Here is a 21,230-nt window from a genome sequence, read left to right as displayed (position 1 = left end):
GCTGTCATATGGGCACTGGGAATTGAACCCAGATTCTCTTGGAGAATAGCCAGTGCTCTTAACCAGTGAGCCATCTCTCTAGCCCTTGCTTTGTTTGTTTGAGACAGCATCTCACTGTGTAGCTCTGACTGACCTGGAACTCACTATGTTGACCAGGCTGGTCTTGAACTCACAGAGATCCACCTGCCTCTGTCTCTGAGTGCTGAGATGGCCACCAAGGCCCACGCAATTTTTCCTTTTTTGATGCATTCTTGCACCTACTCTGTTTGCATATGTGGAAGTCAGGGGGACAGCTTTCAGAGAAGGTTCTCTCCTCCTACCACACGGATCACAGGGGGCTTTCCTCAGCTCCTCAGACTGGACGGTTGAAGCCTTTACTGCCTGAGCTCGCACCTTTAAATTGAACTTAAATTTTAATTCAATTGGACTGAAAATATAGGTGACAGAACTATTGCCTAACACCTATAAAATCCTGGGTTCCAGCCCTAATAAGGCAAAACAGCAATAAAACTCTCAAGAATAGATGCTTATAGCTGGGTGGCTGTGGTGCACACCTTTAATCCCAGCATTCAGGAGGCAGAGGCAGGCGGATCTCTGTGAGTCAGAGGCCATCCTGGTCTACAGAGTGAGTTCCAGGACAAGCACCAAAGCTACACAGAGGAACCCTGTCTGGAAAAACAAAACAAAACAAATAAATAAGTAGAAAATAAAATAAAAAACAGACGTTTACTAAATAATAAAAGAAGCCAGGCAGGATGGCTCACACCTGTAATCCCAGCACTAGAGAGACTGAGGAGGAGCAATGCTTGAGCTAGACAGCCTACACTACAGAGTAGGAGCTAAATGAAACGGGAAGTGCTGGAGAGATGGTTCCGCTCTTTCAGAGATCCCAAGTCTGTTTCCCATCATTCATACGGGCGGTCCACAACTGCTTGTAATTCCAGCTCTAGGAAATCCGATGCCTTCTTCTGGCTTCCACAGGCCTCAAACTCACAGAGGTTCGGAGGCCTCCACCTCCCGAATTCTGTAATTAAAGGGGTGAACTCCCATGTACCCTGAACTCAGGTTCTTATGCTTGCGCGGTGAGCGCTTTACCCATTATCTGTCTCCCTATTCTCCACTGTACTTTCTTTCCGGCCACAAAGAAATTCTGCTTCCTGCAGCCAGCTCCAGTTGGATTCCATCTTTCTGGGCTTGTGGTTTTCAGTTGCCTGAAGTTTAAACAGAAAGAACTAGATGGCCCTAGGAAAGCAGAAAAGGGTAATACGTGTACTTCAGGCTTCTACCAGCAGGTGTCTCTGCAGACAAGGGAGAGGATTCCTTTGCTTTTCCAGTTTTACTGGGGCCTGACAAGTAGCAAAGAGAAGTAGCTCAGCTCTTGAAGAAGCTGGTCCCAGCAGCAGAAAATGTGCTTGGCCATCAGCTGGAAACGCTGGTAGAAGACCCAAGTAAAAGCCGCGCAGTGCAAGAAGCCGAGCATCAGGTTTAGGTGGGAAAACAGGCGAAGGTTTGAACAGGAATACTTGGGATCCAGAGGCAATTCTCAGGCAGGTACTGTGCACTGGGAGACACTTTGGCTAGTACAGAGGTGAAGAGAACTAGGTGCAGAGCCAGAGACACAAAGGAAAACTCCCAAGTATGTCTTTATTTTCTATGAAATGTCCTGACTTCCTAGAATCTTAGGCAGGCTTTTATATTTAAGAAAAAGGATCTAAATATGCAAGCCTTTAGCTGGGCATGGTGGCACACACCTGTGATCCCAGCACTTGGAAGACAAGAGGATTAGAAAGTTAAAGTCATCTTGGCTACTTAGTAAGTTCAAGGAGAATCTGGGCCATGTAAGACCTCGCCTCAAACAAACCAATAAACCCTCCCAAAAGACTGGGGATGTGTCTCATCCAGCAAAGTACTTGATATATAAGAATACCAGCCAGGCCTGAGTTTGATCCTGTAAGAACCCACTTGGCAGTGTATGTTTGTAATTCTAATTCTGGGGTAGCAGAGACAAGGAGGGTGCCCATGGCTTGTTGGTCAGCCAGTGTAGGTAAATCAGCAAGCTCCAGGTTTTCCAAGAGACCCCGTCTCTCACACAACAAGGCAGAGGAAGAGATTGAAGATGACTAACAATGCCCTCTGGCCTCTACACATAAATGTGTACACAACAATACACACTAAATAAATAAATAATAAAACAAAACCAATATGCCCAGACTTCTCCAGGATTGGTGGGACAAGCTTGCACTTCTCAAATTCAGGAGGATAGTAAGCTTCAGGCTAGCCAGTTCCAGGTCAGCCAGGGCTACATAGTGAGACCTTGTCTCAAAACAAACACATACAAAAAGCCCAAAACAAAATAAAAAACATCAAAATATTAAGTATTATTAAGTAGTTACACTTCTCATCTGGGAAAAAGAGGAAAATTACAAAGGATAGAAAAGTTTTGTTTTTGTTTTTTTCTCGAGACAGGGTTTCTCAGTAGCTATGTAGCCAGTCCTGGAACTTGTTCTGTAGACCAGGCTGGTCTCGAACTCACAGAGATCCACCTGCCTCTGCCCCTGAGTGTGGGAATTAAAGCTGTGCAATCCCACCCAGGTCTGCTTCAACTTTCAGACTGGGTGTCACTGTGCCCTACAGGTTTTCTAAGTTTAAATGTGACGGTATTAGTATTCAGGCTCAGTATCTTCTAATAAATGAATAAACCAACCTTTGGGGGTTTCCTTGCTGGTGGTTGTTTTTGCAGTGCTGGGAGTATGTACAGATCCAGGCCCTTACACATGCAAAAGCTGTCTCCTCACTAAGGTACATTCTAGCTTCCATCTTTGGTTTTATATAGAATATCATGGAGGGGCTGGAGAGATGGCTCAGTGGTTAAGATTACTGACTGCTCTTCCAGAGGACCCGGGTTCAATTCCCAGCACCCACATGGCAGCTCACAACTGTCTGAAGATCCAGTTGCAGGGGATCTGACACCTTCACAACAATAAACCATAAAAAATATTTTTTTTTTTAAAAAAAGAATATCATGGAGTATTCAGTAGGGAAAAAAATCCACCCAGGCAACTTTTCCCCACAAACATGTATGTACCTTATGCTGAGGTTTCCTCAATGATCTACTCTCAAATGTTTATGCTATAAAACCTTTTCTTAAAGCCAGGCATAGTGGCCCAGGTAGTAAGTTCTTTGTTTCAAAATTAGCAGAGTAAAAACACAGCAACGTTGGGTTTGAGAGATGGACTCTCTGAATAAAGTGTACATGTCAACTATCTGTTACCGTGTCAGCTGCTCCCAGAGGTGTCCAGTGACTGGACCCTCCTAAGGTCCCAGAGATCTGAAAATCCATGAGGCAATATGGTGAGGACACACACAGAGGCCAAGTGGACCTTTGAAAATGGCCAAGCATGCTAGGTGAGGTGGGGGTAGCCCTTACAGAAGAGCTGGGTTCAGTTTCTAGCATGCACATGGTTGCGGCTCATAACCATCTGCAAACCCAGTTCCAGGGGACTCAAGTCCGTTTTCTAGCTTCTGCAGGCACATGGGGTCCATATACACACATGCAGGCAAAATACTCATAATATTTTAAAATTAGGCCGGCCCTGAACATATGGCAACCCTCCTGTCTCAGCTTCCCAAGTGCTTATGGACCATTCCTGGCACAGGTCCTCAGATTTTGTACCATTTATAGAAGGCAAACGTCTTTTCTTTTTGAGATGCTATGAATTGAACTTAGGGTCTCATATATGCTTAGGCAAGCACTCTACCACAGAATTATATTCCCGTCCCTCAAATTTTTCCAATTACATTTGTTCATTTATTTATTTGTTTGCTTGTGTGTCCTCCTGTGCAAGCCATGGTACACGTGGAGGTCATCAAACAACTTGCAGGAGGAGTTGGTGCTCTCCTTCCACCATATGGATCCCAGAGATCAAATAGGTATCATCAGGCTTGCCAGCAAGCACCTTTACCCCTGGGCCATCTTCATGGCCCCTTTTATGATTTTATTATCTATGTATATATACTTGTGCACCTCGGGAGCATATATATATATATATATATATATATATATACCATTATTATATACATTCCATGGGGCAGGGTGATGCCAGAGGACAACTTTTAGGAGGTGGTTCTCTGCTTTCACCCTGCTGAGGCAGTGTATCTCTTATTCCTGGCCCTTGAGCTTCCAGGTGGCCCGCCTGTCTCCGTCTATTATTTCACTATAGGAGTGTTGGGATTACAGGCTCGTGCCGCCACATCTGGCTCATGTACATGGGTTGCTGGTTTGAAACTTGGGTTGTGAGGTTAGCATGGCATGAACTTTTCTCCTGGTGAGCCAATGAGCCACCTCACAGGCGATCCTCTGTTCTATCATCTTTCTGTTTTATCATCTCCATCAAGAGTGCCTTGGTTTGGGCTTTTCAGGTTTTGGCAACCAGACAGAATGACACCACATTGGGGAAAGCTTCATTTTTGTCCTTGAATGAATGTACCTTTGCTGTTTCGGAAAATGAGTCTTTGGATGTAGTGGCTGATTGCGGCTATTTCTTTACTATTAAATGCCATTCATGTCTCTGGGATTTCAGCAACCCAAGTCATTCCTCTACCAAAAGCAGGGATACCCCTACTGCGACAATTCAGGAGGGCAGTGATGTTCTCTCCTAGTGAAGAGCAAGTCCCCTGGGGGTGTTTTATAAGCAGAGCTGTCACAGGCCCTTCATTGAGCTGTACTATCTGCTGCTCAGATACTTCTGATGCTCCTGTCTTGCTTCTAGGAATCCTCAACCCCTCTTCTCCACTGGTGTTTCAATCAGTGTTCACTTTACCATAACAAATACACAGGACACTCAGCTTCTAAAGAGAAGAGCTTCCTAGGGCCCTGTTTCTATTGGGCCTGTGTCAAGGAAAGACAGCATGGAGGGAGCACACGGCAGAGAAAAACTCTTCACTTCATGGCTAGGAAGCAAAACAAAGAGCGAGGGACGCTAATTTCCTAATCCCACAATTCCTTCTGAAGACTTGCTTTCTGATCACCTAAAGCCCTCCTGCCACGTCCCACCACTTAATAAAGTTTCCACAATCTCTCAAAAAGCTAACTTGGGGACCAAGCCTTTAACATATGAGCTTTTAGGGGTGCATTCCAAATGAAAACTTCTATACTAGGTTGAATGCTAGCTCAGTCACCCTGACGTAAGAAAGACATTTTTCCTCCTGGCTTCTTCCCTTATACGGATTATAACAATCGGGGAAAGAAGCCCCAGACACAGGCTTAGGAGTTTGATTCCATTGCTCGCACTTTCTTGCTTTGTGACCTTGGACAATTCCCTAACTCCCCTAAATCCCTCCATTTCTCATTTCCTTATCGGCAGAATTCAGATTATTATATAATGTCTCTCCAGAGGTTGTCATGAGCCGTTTTCTTTTCCTTTCTTTTGTTCTGAGACAGGGTTTCTCTGTGAACTAGTCCTGGAACTTGCACGGGCCTTGAAGTTAGAAGTCCGCCTGCCTCTGCCTCTCAAGTGCTGGGATTAAAGGTGTGTGCCCCCACTGTCCCACTTGTTGTGAGTCTTAAGTGATTTCATATGTGTATACTGTGCAGTTCAGTGCCTGGCAAACGTTATTGTCATTCTTTTTCTTCTGTGGTGTTAAGGCTTGAACACAGGTCTCTGAGCATACCACAGTAATGTTAGCTCAGTCTTTGGTCCTCAATAGTCTTCATCTAAACTATTTGTCTTTTTCTTTGGTCACTTTTGATGAATTTGTTCATGACTTCAGTTTTTCTGTTTTCTTCTCACCTACCTTCTGGCCCCATTTTCCACAAAGGCGAGGGACATACATGACACAGTACCTGGCTATCCTACACTCACTGCTAGGGAACCAGCGAGATCGGTCCCTTTGGAGACTAAAGCAATGCTCCATTTTTTCTAGGTCCTCCTCAATGCTTTCTTGGTGGGGGCAGGGGTTGTGGGTGGAGGTGAGATGGGGTGGCAGGGGTGGGAGGGTGGGAAGAATAAAATAATTAGAATAGGATGAGGATGGGGATGCAGCTCAGTTGGTAAGACTGATTGCATGGTAGAGCATGCACCAAGTCCTGAGTTCGATAACCAGCACCACGTAAGCAGGCAAATAGGTACACACCTGTAAACCCAGCACTTGGGAGGTGTAAGCAGGGAGGGTCACCCATTCAAGATTGCCCTTGGTCACACAGGGAGTCTGAAGTTACCCTGTACTAAATGAGATCTTGCTTAGCTGGGCATGGTGGCCGAAGGCCTTTCATTTCAGAGACAGAGGCAGGTGATCTTTGTGAGATTGAGACCAGCCTGGTCTACCTATCCAGTGCACAGCCACTGACAAGAGTGGTTTCAGAACCAATTCTCAGGCTTCAAGAGAGAAAGACTGTTTATCTTGGCTTCACCAGCACAGCTACCCCTGCCCCGCAAGGAGACCAATATTCATTCTATGTCTAGCTCCAAAGTTATTGGTTTTGCTAGAGGCAAGCAAAGACCATGAAGTGGTAAGGGTGGCTGGCCACACCCATTCATTCATCTGGGATTGAGTGATCTCACTTGATGAATAGGTTTAAGCGGCTAAGAAGCAAGGTCTACTTCATCCCTGTCCTTATTTGCTTGTAAAGGAGCCAATTAGTGTGAATTGTGTTGGCAATTTGAAACAGCCACCAGGGAACTGATCCAAGTCAATTGTGGGATGGCCCCTCCATCCCAGCCTAGTCCCAGCCATTACTCATGTCAGACGGGATTACGAAATGTCCTCTGGTCAGAGAGAGTAAGTACGTATTTCCCTTCTCACACACCAGTTTTAACTATTGCACAGAGGAATGTTCACAGCCTTCTCTCCTTTCCTAACAGGCCAAAGGCTATCTCTCGCCTTTACAGCCCAATTTCCTATCCCCACCAGAGGCAGCTAAATCAATCTACTTAATAAGGAAGGAGGAGGGGAGGCTTGGGAACAGCCCAGGATGTGGAATGTCAGATAACTGGAGGGAAGAAAGAGGGATATGAGTTTTATTGCTGGGGTTATTAATTTGATCATCTTTAATGTCCTTGGAGAGTCATTAGTAGGGATGGAATTTATATTATTTACCTATTTTGCTTAACGGAGTGCTCATCTTTAAACATGACATGGCTCTTGAGGCAATGAGCATCAGCACCTCACCGGTACTGACCGACGAGAGAAAAGGAGTGCAGAAATTCTGACAAATTGTTCCGAGACGGGGTGGGGGTGGGGGTGGGGGTGGGTGGGGAGAGAGGTGCAGGAAAGAAAATGACTTACCTTTTCTGGCCCTCACCCACCCAACGACTGGAATGCTTGTTTGGGCTAGGTTTATCGTTCTTGAATGTGCAAACTCTAACTTCCCCATTCTTCTGTGTTCTGACCAGTAGGTTGTACAAGGTGAACTGGGTTTTGTAAGAGTTTTGCTGAACAATTCCCCTGCCTTGCTACCAACTTGGTTACAGTTGCTTAAATACTGTAGCTATTCCTGCCTCTGTGGCCTCCAGGGCTAAAGTGGGACAAGGCTGGTATTTTTGGTGATGAGGAAATCCTTTTAAGGGAGGTTTGGTGGTGACTGAACTGGGACACAGGTCAGAGCAGGGATCCCATCAACGAAGCAGGGGCCGTCGGAGGTTCTGGTTCCCAACCTTGCTAGGCGCGGCGGAAGCTTAGAAGTTGCTGCAGACCCTCTACGTTTTCACTGCCTGTTCTCCAGAGGGGGGCACTCGGGAGCCGGCGCCTCAGGAACAGAGACCCACGCGGGAAGGTCGAGTTCGCCCGGTGAGGTCACGGTTGCCATGGCTCCGGGCAGTGACGCGCGTCCGCACGTGACGCGCGGTTGCCAAGGCGCCCGGCGCCCGGCGGCGCGGGAGCCCCGCCTCCCGGAGTGACGTCTGTCGGCAACCCCCCTCTTTCGGCCCCCCCCCCGCGCCCCCTCCCCCCCGGCCGGCTCCCCGCGGCCCCGGAGGTTTCACTGCACAACAAGATGGCGGCGGCGGCGGCGAGCGGAGCTGGCGGGGTAGCCGTGGCCGGAGCAGGGGGAGCCGGGCCGGCCGGCCGCCTGCTGCCTCCGCCCGCCGCGGGGCCCCCGGCAGCCCCCGCCGCTGTGCCCCCGGCCGCCGGCCAGCCGCGTCCCGCAGCCACGGCCTCCCGCGGGTCGATGGCCGCTCGCATCGGCTACTACGAGATCGACCGCACCATCGGCAAGGGCAACTTCGCTGTGGTCAAGCGGGCCACGCACCTCGTCACCAAGGCCAAGGTAGTGGCTCCGGGGACCGCGCGGCTGCGGGCTGCGCTGCCCCGGGGGGCGTTGCAGGGCGGTCGGGCCAGGGGACTACGTGATTCCCGGGGGCTCGGGTCAGGGTCAGCAGCGGTGACGGCGGGAGAAGGCAGGGACCCCACAGCGGAGCGGGCCGAGGGGGAGAGCTGAGCAACTGGGCACCTAAGGGGTCCTCGGGGCTGTGCGCAGGGTGCAAGGGGGTGACTGGAAAGGAGGCATTGGAACTCTCAGGGGGCCGGCGGACTGCACGCCAGGAAGACTCCGGAACCAGCAATTAGGAAACCATCAGAAATGAGGGCAGGGGCATATGAAATGTGGACCACAGGATGGGGGAGACGTTCCACTAGCCACCTCAGGTTTCCCAGAGGCTGCTGGACGGCTGGGACACGAACTGAGGGTGTGCAGTGGGTGCAAGATACGAAGGACCTGGCACCTATGGCAGAGATAGGAATCCACGTTTGATTATTTAAGACTGATAGATGGTGTCAGTTGGAAGCCTGAGGAGTCGCACACTTGATTATTGGAGGAGACAGTAAAGAAAACGGGGAAATACGGGGAAAAATGGAAGAGACCCATGAACAGAGGTTCCAAAGGTCTGGGTTTCTGGTGGCATTAGCTAACCAAGGGTTAAACAATTTAGGATACATGGTTTGTTGATTATTTTTTGTTGTCAGAGGGTCTGGAATTGTGGGCTTTGTAGAGCCCAGGGTGGGTTTTTCGGTAGGGATTGACACTAAAGAATTATACACATTTGGGCCCTTTGGTTCCCAAGGGATTTGAGGAGCTGTAGTAGTGAAATTGGCCAAGGTCAATTAGGAAGCCATGTATGTATATACATAAAATATTTTTCTAAGGAAATAGAGGGAGCACTTTTACATAGCCTTCTTCATTGAGAGCATCGAGGAATCCTTTAGTTTTGATGGAACCCACAAAGCCCATTTGAGTTCCCAATTGTCCTTTGCTCAATACGTCACTTGAATGGATACTTTTAATGGTGTCATTCATTATATTTAAAACAGTAGCTCGAGTTTTTCTTCAGCCTGGCTAATGAAAAACCTTTACAGCTTCTGCTGTTTCCTCCCCAAGCCACACCAGTTCCCCTCACCTCCTCGCCCTAGCCGCTGGTTATCTTCCCTACCTTGTTTTGGCTTTTATGGTAGTCACTCCCTATCTGGGCCTTGTCTCCTGCTTATGTGCAACCTGAAGTTCCTTCCCTCTCCTCTCTTCTCTGTCAAAGACGACTAGGGGCCCTTCTTCCTAGGGTGGCTGGGTAGGTGGCTGTGGAGGAGTGATTGGTCAGTTTCACTTCCTCTGGTGGGACCCCTGCAAGCCTTTTTTGTCAGTTTTTACAAGAGGGCCTCAAGTCTTCAGAGCCAAGTGACATACTCAAGTGCGCCTCTCCTGTTGCAATCCCTCAGCTAGGCAGCTGGAGTTGGAGGCTGCTTCTCCTTCCCCCCACAGTGTGTGGAGTCCTGTTTACTGTTGACCAAGCCAAGCTTGTGTTTACAAACAATATGCCTCTGTCCTTGTCGCCTATCCTTTCCCCTCTGCTTCTGTGATTATTTTGCCCTGACCTCTGGGAAATGGACTCCACAAACATAATTGGTTGTCTGGCTATGTTTTCTATGATTTAAAGAATTTTGAATCTTCCAACTCTTAGATATACCAAAATATTGATTTAAAAAAATCTATGACAGGCTGGGTTGAGTGTCTTATAAACATAATTGCAAACAGTTGATTCTTGGCTTTATATATAAAAGGGACATTTCTGTCTTCAGTAGTCAGCAAAGCCAGTGCCTAATTATGGTTGGTCTGGCTGCTTTCTAGTGTGTGTGTGTGTGTTTATGTATAGAGTTTTTTCTCTGAGACCTTGGTATCCTTTAGGACTGCAGCCTTTACAGCACTGACTTGTTTATAGACGGGTGTCACTGTTTATGCTGGTTTTTATCTTTGATCGTTTGTGGCGTGTAGTTATGCAATTCCTATGTATGGAAATATTCAGACCCGAATGAGGCTGAAATGGCCGGGACAATGAGTTGCATGTGTGGGAGAGACCACGCCAGCGTTTGTTTGTGCTTCTGTAGCAGTGTGCAGTGTCCTAGCTCCAGTTCCAAGTGCCCTTATCTTTTCGCTACTTAAATGACTCTGACGACATGAGTGAAGCTCAATTCACAAGGAGCTGTCACATGCTCAGTGTGAACCGTGGCATATTTTGGCCTGCTCCCTGCTTATCTGGATTCATTTTGGAAGGGGTCCTTTGACACTGACAGCTGAGATGTGCCCAACAGCTGCTGGCATGCAGTGTGATGGCCTAGTAAGGCCTTGGTTTGGTTATATAATGGCAGGGAAGGTGCCTAGGTACTAGAAGTTGCGGGAGCCGCTGCGTCTGTTATTCAGGGCGATAGATTTTTCTCCGTATGTCCTGCAGTGGAAATCTTCTGCAGTCAGGTCAAATGGAGGCAGATGATTGTTTTTCTCTTTCTACATCTCTTTCTACAATAGGTTATCCCCCCACCCCTTTAAAGGTGTATGATTTTTTTTCCCCCTTTTTATCTCCTTTCCTCCTTTGTGTCACTGAATGGTCTGGGTTTTTCTTCTGATGCTGGATAAAAGTCAGACCCAGATAATTCCGACGATGCCTGTGTTGGTAGGAGAGGTTAGGCAATAGGCATTTTCTGTATATCAGAGAACTATTTATGACCCCCCTCTTCCTACGTGACCCTTTCCGAGGACTGAGAAGCTAAAGCAAACTTCATTTATTGACTAAGCTACTGCACTCTGTCCAACAATAAGCGAAGCTGGCCCCTGTCCAAACCCTCTGTTAACTCAAACTTCCCAGAGTAGGACTCAGGGGCGAAGAGAAGAATGTCGAGAAAAGGAGCTCTTTTCCTATGTGCGTGTTGGTACCTTTGTAGCATGGCTTCCAGGAGCTGAGACTCGGTGCTGGCAGCACTGCAGTGTTTTGAGCGCCACTGCAGAAGGGCTCACGGGAGCGACAGGCTTTGGTCAGCCGCTCACCCTGTCTTCCTTTGTCCTACCTGCTTTGATTTCCTTTTTTCCTTTTTTGAGCCGCATAGCCCAAGGTTCTCTATTCTTTTGTAGAACACTATAAAGTATTAAGAGGATTTGTTTGTTTGTTTGAAATAGATTTTTCCGCTCTCCTATTACTTATAGTCTGTTTCCTGTGCCTAATTGTACCTTCAAGCTAGTTGGATGGCTGGAACAAAGAATAGATAGCTACATTCTGTGTGTATTTAAAACTACACATGACTCGGGAAGCGTTTGGCCAAAATGTTATTTCAGCATGTATCCTTCAGTCGCCTGTCACTGGTTCTTGGTAAGAGCATCAGTTTTACCCAAAACTGCCTGGTTTGAATGCTCTGCTGTTTAATGCAGGGCTGTTCTGGGCCCCGAATACTGACCTGCTAAACCTCTTTGTGCTTGGATTTCTTCATCTGCAATGGGATGGCAGGAGCACTCACCACACCAGTTTTGAGTGTTGGGAAGATTAACTGCTGTGTGTAATGCTGTCCATGCAGTGTTCGGCACTTAAGAAATAGGTAAGAAATGTCGTCATCGTTCTCATCGGGCGCTACAGTCAGTAAGACAAGGCCGACTAGTCCCGGGAAGAGCTCCTGACCCAAAGTGCCATTGGTTCTGGATAGGTAAACACAAGCCACATGCTATGCTTTCGTGCAAGATGCTTGCTACTATTTCAAGTGCTGCTTTAAAGTTCCTCAGTGTAACACTCTAGAGTCCAAACTGGTCTGAAACTCTTGGTGATTGACCCTCTTGCCTCAGGCTCCTTGGTGTTGGGGTTATAGGCATGAACCACCACATTACTACATTGGGCTATGAAATTTATTCAGAATAGTTTTTCATTACGCTTTGTTTGATTTTATTTATTTATTTATTTATTTATTTTTGTTGTTTGAGGCAGGGTTTCTCTGTGTCCTGGAACTAGCTCTTGTAGACCAGGCTGACCTTGAGCTCACAGAGATCCACCTGCCTCAGTCTCCTGAATGTTGAAATTAAAACCACTTGCCACCATCTGGCTAAAACATTGCCTTTTTTTTTTTTTTGCTTTGGAACACCTCAAAATATTTACTTATTAGAGTGCTGGGGATTGAACACTGTTACACAAGTAATTGCATCACTGAGTACATTCTCAACCTTTTTGTTTTCCCTAGATTCTTTCCGTAGCTCAGGCTGGCCAGGAACTCACTGTGCAGCCCACAGAGGTCTTGAATTTGAAAGCTCTCCTGCTTCAGTTTCTCCTTTGTTGGATTATAGGTGTGCGCTAGCTACCACACATGCACATGATTATTTCTTTTTTTACTTTTAAAATTATTTTCAAATTAACTAATTAATGTGTGCCAGTGTTTTGCTGGCCTTGTACCACCTGCTACTGATGCCCCTGGAGGCCAGAAGAAGACATCAGATCTCCTGGAACTATTGTAAGCCACCAGCCTTATGGGTATTGGGAATCAAACCCTGGTTCCCTGAAAGAGTTTCCTGTGCTCTTAACCACTGAGCCATCTCTACAACTATATGATTACTTATATTTTTTTGAAGCATGGTCCTATGTAGCCCAGTGTGGCCTCCAATTCACCATCCTCCTGTCTTCTTTGGAGTGTTGGGATTACATGAAGCCCCTCACCTGGCTCAAATTTTCATTGTTTTTTGTAATTAATTTTTGTCATACTGATGATGGAACAGGTTTCTGGTTTTTGTTTGTTTGTTTTTTTTGCATGTCACCTTTTCTTCAGATATTCACTTAAATTCTATGGAGAATATGGAAAATGTTCCTACACGTTTGTAGCTGGCTGTAGTGACACACGCCTATAATCCCAGCACTTGGGAGGCTGAGGCCTCTAGAGGATCATGAGTTTGAACCAAGTTCATGTTGGTCCTCATGTATATCAGGCAAGTATTCTACCATTGAGGATATATCCTCAGCTTAGGATTTTAAAATTTAAATGTGTCACAGAGAAAACATTTTTCCCTAAGTCTTCATTCCGAAGCCTGTGAGCATACGCATTTGTGCAAGGTGTGTTTTACTGCACACTCTGCTCACAAGGACTCAAATCCTGAATTTTGCCTTTAAAGAAGAGTTTAATGAAGCTTGCTTGTGCATGTGCCCTTTAGGAAGTGGGAGCAGGGCCACTAGTAAATAGAAGAAGAAAGATACTGAAACCAACTTTTGCATGCCATATGTGAGATGGTAGTTGCATCCCTAGACAGTCTAGAGGTGACTGCTGAAGGGTGACTAGGTTCATTTTGGTCTCCGTGTAATGGGGTTCCTTTTTTGCTTGAGCCTTTGTGAGTTGCTAAGGCCAATTAGGACTAGTCTTTGCAGAGCCAGAGCACCAGGATTCCACTTTCAGCATCAAAGATGTTTATTTTAACATTCTGACTTTGGTGCCAACTCCCTAGAAAGTCATAGATCTGGCTCAAGCCAGAGGCGCCCAGACCAGTTGTCTCTGGGCCAAAAGTGCTGGTTCGTTTCCTAAGCATCAGTCTGGCTAGTGTGTTTTGGTGCATGGCATAAAAGAGAACAAAGTCAATGCTTTGAAAATAGAAAGAAATGTTCTTTATTCATAGAGGCTCTGAAATTGTAAAAGGTACCTAAGACATTTCTGCTAAGAGTGAAATCTTCCCCATACCCATTCACTCATTCATGCAGGTTGTTTGATGGACTCTAGCTTTGGAATACACTACTTAAAAAGGGGGACACACACACCACACAAACAAAAACTCAACCTTTATCTTGAAACTTACTTTTATTTCTTATTTTGAAACAAAGTCTTGCTATGTAGACTGGCTTGCCTTGAACTCGTAGAGATCAGTTTGCCCCCAGTGCTGGGATTAAAGGCATGCTCAAGCACACTTAGATAGAATTTACTTTCAAATAGTTGGAGATAGGTAAGAGCCCTGCAAAACAATAAACAGACAAAAACATCAGTACCAAGGAGAAAATGAATGGGCTAGAGACTAGGGGAAGGATGCACCTTCAGGTAGGCCATAGAAAGCAAGATGGTACTTTAGCTGACGATGGGGAAAATCCAACTTTGAAAGACTGAGAAAACAGCATTCTAACTGGACAAGAGGAATGTCAAGGCAAAGACCCTGGAGACCGAAAGGACCACCCAAAGATTAGATCTGAGGCACGAGTCTAAGACTTTGGTGGGTAGAGTAGTAGGGATGAGTTCAGACAGGGAGATAGGCCAGATTCTACAGGTCTTCTCCTAAGCATTATGAAATTGGCTATGACCAGGAGTTGACATCAGATTGCAGCATAGCTGAGAACAGATAACTTTTGGTTGGTGTAATTTCAAAATCCCATGATGATTATTTTATGGCTAAGAGAAAAAAAAGTTGTGTCATGCTGTTTATTTTTTGAGGCAGTGAAAGTTGTCAAATTTAACAGCATAGATTTTTTTCCCTCTATTAGAGAATGTCATACATTTTGCATACTAAACATGATCAGCCAACAAATCCTTGTTGAATTTATTGGGCACAGAAAGGACTTCTAGATGTTCCATTCAAATTCATTTCTACTGTCCAGAAAGACACAACAGAATTTAGAGTCTCAGTTAAAGAAATGTTTACTCAGTATGTGCTGGGGTGGGTCATGCATATTATCGTACATGTGTAGAGGGCAGAGGACCACTTGCAGGAGTTGGTTCTTCCTCTCTTTGTACTCTTTGAACTCTGGGAATTGAATTCGGGCCCTGAGTCTCAGGTTTTTTTTGTTTTTTTTTTTTTGGATTTTTCGAGACAGGGTTTCTCCGTAGCTTTTGGTTCCTGTCCTGGAACTAGCTCTTGTAGACCAGGCTGGCCTCGAACTCACAGAGATCTGCCTGCCTCTGCCTCCCGAGTGCTGGGATTAAAGGCGTGTGCCACCACCGCCCAGCGAGTCTCAGCTTTTAATGGCTCGTTAAGATCATTTAGAGCACTGTGCATTAGATTCGTGGTGTCTTCTGTAACTTTTCCTCTTTCCCATTTTCCTAGAGTGCTATAGCCAGTTCGAAGATTGCTGGAAATAGAATCTAGATATCCCAGACTTCTCAACTCATAGAAAATAGTGCCTTCACGCTATGAACATTCGCTTTTTGATTAGCAGAATAACACATACATATCAACCAAAGTTGAAGATGTTTACTTTATGAAAGCAATCCTTCAAAGTGAGATATCGTGAAACATTTCCAAGTCGGAAGGTTAACCATGCCAACACGTCCACACCTGTCTTGTCATCCTGCCACTTTGGCATCCTAGCTTCCTGCCTGCAGTCCTCTGCCGATTTGCCTTTAAATCTCACTCAGTCCTCAGTGCCCCTTCTTTTTTGTTTGCTTGTTTTCCAAGATAGGGTTTCTCAGTGTAACAGTCCTGTCTGTCCTGGAACTCACTCTGTAGACCAGGCTGGCCTTAAACTCAGAGATCCGTCTGCCTCTGCCTCCCGAGTGCTGGGATTAAAGGTGTGAGCCACCACTGCCCAGCTCAGTGCCCACTATTCATGACAGATGCAAAGGAAATCAAAAAGAGAAGGACATAGATGTAGGAGAATGACCACAATCGTGTGTATAACTTAGTTTCCTTGTGTCACTGTATGGAGTGCACTTCTAGGGAACACAGCTAGCTCTGCTCAGGTTGGCTTGATCCTCCTGTGAAGGGGACTTTCTTGGATGATCGTTCCTCACCGGCCAGACCACTCCCCGTCACCATGCACCACCTTACAACTAAATACATACTTACCCTTGTGATATGGGTAAGAGCAAGAGAACTATTTATCTACGTTTTTAATTTGGTTCTTATTTCTGGCCTGAGTGGTACCTGTTCTCTGTGAGACTGTCCCTCACCCATCAGGTGGTTCCCTGGCCTCTTCTAATACAGAGTAACTCCCTTCCTGGTGTACTGGTAGAATTGGAGTGTCCTGTGGATGACTTATGATAGCATCCAGAGGCTGAAAATTATATATAGTCTCCTGGGCTTTTGTCCTTGCAAAATAAATCATTGCTAAGTAAATAGCCAGGGCAGTGTCACTGTGAAGCCCCAGCATCTATGATGAATGAGCTGGAAAGGCCTGTGTTTAGATCTGTTCAGAGTAGAATTCTATCAGCTACCACAGAACTGTTGGATGAGCCGTCATGAAGTTATTTTAGTAACGTATTCAGTTCAGCAAGCATGTGACCCATGGTAGACAAGGACTCTACCTCTCAAAATGCAGCTTTCAAAGAGGTAGGAATCAGCTGAACGCGGTACTACACACCTGTAATCCTAGTGCTTTGGGGTTGGAGGTGGGGAGATTATCAGTTTGAGGTCAGCCTCCCCTAGTGGAGTACAGGCTAATCCAGACTACATGAGACCATTTCTAAAAGAAAAAAAAAAGAAGTAGGGATTAGATTATGAGTACTTTACCACATTTCCCAGAGAATTAATAGGAAAGAGGAGAGACCCCTTTGCCCTTTGCCTCTTTAGATTGTCTGTGTGGGCAGGGCTTACTCAGATGGGGAATTTTGGCTAGTTAGTTCAAGATAAATTTAGGTTTTGATTAAGAAGTTCTGCCCAGTTTCAGCTCTAACACCTGCTTGCCAGCCTTGAGTCCTTTCTTACAGCTCCCCACACATGTGAATGTTTAGGTTCCCATGCTTCTCCTTACCTCTTCCTCTCTCCTCTCCTTCCTCCCCCTCCTCCCTTCCTTTTTTTTCTTGAGAGACAGGTTCTCACTATATGGCCCCATGTCATTAAGAGAACTGGCTAGTCAGATCCATACCCTCCTGATACAGGTGAGGACTAACAGAACTATTTATCTGGAGTTCCTTTTAATTTGACTCTAATCTCTGCTCTGAGGGCTATCTATACATGGTCTCCAGCACGGTCCTCACCTATTAGGTAACAGCAGCAGTCTAGGTAACACATTCACTATGTATGTCAGGCTGCCTTGGACTTGTAGTGATCTTCTTAAGCTTCCTTCTCCTGAGTACTGGGATTATAGGTGTGACCACCCATGTATTTATGGGTGTTGGGGACTGAACCGAAGACTTCACACATGCTAGACAAGCATTCTACACACTGGCCTATATCTCCTGCCCCTTTTTTGTTTGTTTGTTTTGAGACAGGTTTTTGCAATGTAACCTTGGCTGGCCTTCAATTTTTGACAGTCCTCAGGTACCCTAGTGCTGGAATTACAGGTAGACACCATGCACATTTTTTGAAAATCTCGCGGACCATTGGTCATTTATACATTGGCTCATTAATTAATTCTTTCTCTTCATCTACCCACTCACCCATCCATCAAGAAACCCTGTCTCAAAACATAAGGATGGGGCTGGAGAAATGGCTCAGTGGTTAAGAATGCTTCCTCCTCTTCCAGAGGACCTGAGTTTGGTCCCTAGCACCCACAACAGGTGGCTCACATCTATCTATAACTCCAGCTCCAGGGGATCCGTAACCTTCTGACTTTCACAGGCACCATCACACCTTTGTATATTCACACAGATACACAGGTATAAATACAAATAATAAAAATAAAACATTACAAAAATTAAGAATGAAGTTGGAGAGTGATAGAAGATACCTAAGTGTTGATTTCTGGTCTCCCCACATGCATGTATGAGTGTACACACCTGTATACACATGCATACCTTCCCATACACACATGTGTGCATGCCTGCACTTGTCAAACTGGATGATATAAGCATATCCAGTGAGGTGAAATCTTCTGCTCACATCCCTATAGTTTCTTTAAAGAAAAAATGGTTTGCTAGATGGTGATTGCACACGCCTTTAATCCCAGTACTCAGGAGACAGAGGCAGGTGGATATCTGTAAATTCGAGGCCAGCCTGGTCTACAAAGTGAGTTCCAGGACAGCCAGAGCTATGCAGAGAAAAAAAAAGAGATTATATTTTGTTTACTATTTGTGTGTGTAAGCGAGAGGACAACTTGGGAGTTGGATCTTCCCTACCATATGGGACAGGAACTTGGGTCATCAGGTACCTGCACCTGATGCACCATCTTGCTGGTTTCTCTGCAATTTCTTAATCGTGTTTCATAAAGATTTATAAGGGTTTCTTGAATCAGTTTAAGTGCTAGCTTCTGTATATTTCTTGCAGTGTTCAACATACTTGATATTTCTGAAAATCATTGTTTTTTTTTTATTTTTCGTTTTTTTGAGACAGAGTTTCTCTGTATGTCTTTGGCTGTCCTGTAACTCACCTGTAGACCAGGCTAGCCTCCCGAGTGCTGGGATTAAAGGCAAAAATCATTGTTTTTAAGATTAAAAAAAGACAAATGTCTAACTTCTATTGTTTGATGGGGGGTACAGTTTAATCATTTAATATGATTATATAGCTAGTGCTTATAGCGGGACTCTTTTGTTGGAACTGTTGGCTCCCCAATAACGACATGAAGGCTTATTATTAATTATGAAAGCTCAGACAATAGCTTAGGCTTATTTCTTTCTTTCTTTCTTTTCTTTTTTTTTTTTTTGTCTCTTGTTTTGTTTTTGAGACAGGGTTTCTCAGTGTAGCCGTGGCTGTCCTGGAACTTGCTCTATAGACCAGGCTGGCTTCAAACTCAGAGAACCACCTGCCTCTACCTCCTGAGTGCTGGAATTACAGGCGTGCACCATCACCTCCCAGCTATTTTAATTTTTTATAGTTATAAATTACATTTATGGTATGTGTATGTATGTGCATGTTCATGTCAAAATCTCCTACCCTGTGGTCCTGGGGATGGGTTGTGGGTTGGCAGACTTAGTTCAAGTACCCTTGATTGTTCAGCCATGTATCTGACTCTTGGGTCGCCCAGAGTGTTGAACTCATGTGATTCCCCTGCATCCAGCCTCCTGAAAGCTGCCACTGTAGGCATATGTCAGCTCTCCACCCAGAATTCCTTGTCTCCTGTGATCAGACCCGGGCTTTGCGAATGCCTGGCTAAGGCTCCCGCTGAGCAGCATCTCCAGCCCCACAGCCCCTCTGTTAAATGGAAAGCTCTTTCAAACCAAGCCTCATCGGGCTAACTTCCCTTAGTTGACACCCCAAATATGGTCAGTATGGTCAGCCGGGGCTCCAGCTTTCCCCTTCTGCTTTGAAGACACCACACTGTCAGGCTGTAGGCTCTTCCTGAAAGAACTTCAGACTTCTTGTTCTTTGCTTTATAATGACATGATCCAATTAAAAAAAAAAACCCTCAATTTTCCATCACTAGCCAGTGATCCTCATGAGTTACTTTAATTGGACTTAACCTTTAATGGATTAACTCAACAGGTAACCCTTGTGACATCTGTATGGAAAAAAGTAACAGTTATTGGTACAAGAAGTTAGATTTTATTCTTCTCAGGGTAGACAAGGGGTTAAGTTAAAGGAGCATTTGAACCTAATGAAGGAAGAGAAGCCAAATGAGGCGCGATAAATTCCTTACCTCAACCACACTGTCTATTTTTACTGCCTCTCCTCTACCACCTTTCTCTTTTTTCCTGTTCATAAAAGTAACATTGTGTTCATGGAACAACTTTGGGAAGATTCAGGAAATTATGAAGAAGCAGACAGGAAAATGTCATCGGTAACCCTACCACCCAGAGGCGAGGCGGGAGGTATTGATACTGTGAAGTACTCTTGCCAGCCTGGGGCCTGTTTATGCAGCCGTTCTCAGGCCGCTCTGCCGCTCTGCACCGTCAGTACTGTAGTAACATCAGTTTTAATATCGTTCTGGTGATGGGAATACTGTTTTTGTTTTTTTGAGTCTTTTTCACAATTGGAAAGTTTTCATTAAGCTGTACGGTGGTGGCGCACGCCTTTAATCCAACACTCAGGGGGCAGAGGCAGGCGGGTCTCTGTGAGTTCGAGTCTAGCCTGGTCTACAAGAGCTAGTTCCAGGCCAGGCTTCCTCGAAAAACAAACAAGAAAATCAAGAAAAGAAAAGTTTTCATTTCATAAATAATCTGTGGCAATGCTATGGGATCTGAATGTTCGGAGTATTTTAGATTTTTTTTTTTTTGTATAGCTAACCTTTCCCCTTTCCCTGGCTGCCTTTGACTCATTCTTCTGTCCCTTCCACTCACAAAGGGACAGAAGAAACTATTGAAGGAGAAAGAGAGGTTCTCAGAGGCTGGCTGTTTGTTGATCACCTGAACCTTTTTGTTCTTTGTTACTTATTTATTTACTTTTGAGATAAGTTATCATTATGTAACCTAGGCTGACCTCAAACCTAAACTCTCCTGCCTTAGCCTATAGGTGTGAGCCACTGTATCCAGCTTTGACTTATATATTATTATTATTTTTTATTACTCGTTTGAAATTAGGTGTGGATAGAATCCATATGTTGTCATTGATGTGATCCCCCCACCCCCCATACATGCAGTATTGGGATCAAATCCAGAGCCTTTCAAGTGCAAGCAAGTGCTCTACCACTGAGCTACAAGCTCAGCCACTGGTGTCACTTGAGTTAAAAACAAGTGCTTAAAAATATTTATTCTATTTGTATGTATGTTCAGGTGCCCACAGACGTGAGGAGAGAACGTCAGAGTTCTTGGTCACAGAGGCACCCACTGTAGGTGCTGGGATCTGAGCCCTGGTCCTTTGGTAGAGCAGTAAGCACTCCTAACCACTGAGCATCTCTCCAGACCAAGTGCTTTTTTTGTTTAAACCTCTGTAGCTTTCCTTGCCTCCTTTTTTCTTTGAAGCAGGTTTAAAAAACACATTGACTATCTTTGAAAAACCAAAAAAACAAAACAAAAACAAAAAAACCCAAATAAAACAAAACCAAAAACAAAACACATTGACTAATATTTGACTGTAAGGGTCAATGATTTTTTTTTGTTGTTTGTTTGCTCTAGTTGGTATTCCTTCATCTTTCCATTAAGCACACCTATAATTTATTATTTTCAATTTTGCTTTGCTTTTTTTTTGAAGCAAAACTTAGGGGTTGTTAAGAGGGTATGAGTTA

At 45.2% G+C, this 21,230-nt stretch overlaps 1 protein-coding gene across 4 annotated transcripts in view; it reads left to right on the top strand.

The window, feature by feature from the left end:
* Nucleotides 1-7,935: 7,935 nt before the first annotated feature.
* Sik3 (SIK family kinase 3) overlaps nt 7,936-21,230 on the top strand; it is a 220,860-nt gene continuing 207,565 nt past the window's right edge. For 2 of the 4 annotated variants that reach the window (XM_075966051.1, XM_075966049.1), the window contains exon 1: nt 7,938-8,263. In XM_075966051.1, the coding sequence (XP_075822166.1) occupies nt 7,991-8,263 (273 nt within the window). In that variant the 5' untranslated portion in view covers nt 7,938-7,990. Of the gene's footprint in view, nt 8,264-21,230 lie in introns of all 4 variants that reach the window. The other 2 variants (XM_075966052.1, XM_075966050.1) reach the window with 2 other exon arrangements.

The sequence above is a fragment of the Microtus pennsylvanicus genome, chromosome 3 (assembly GCF_037038515.1).
Source record: "Microtus pennsylvanicus isolate mMicPen1 chromosome 3, mMicPen1.hap1, whole genome shotgun sequence".
In the NCBI taxonomy this organism is placed as follows: Eukaryota; Metazoa; Chordata; class Mammalia; order Rodentia; family Cricetidae; genus Microtus; species Microtus pennsylvanicus.
This window is presented reverse-complemented; position numbering and strand designations above follow the sequence as displayed.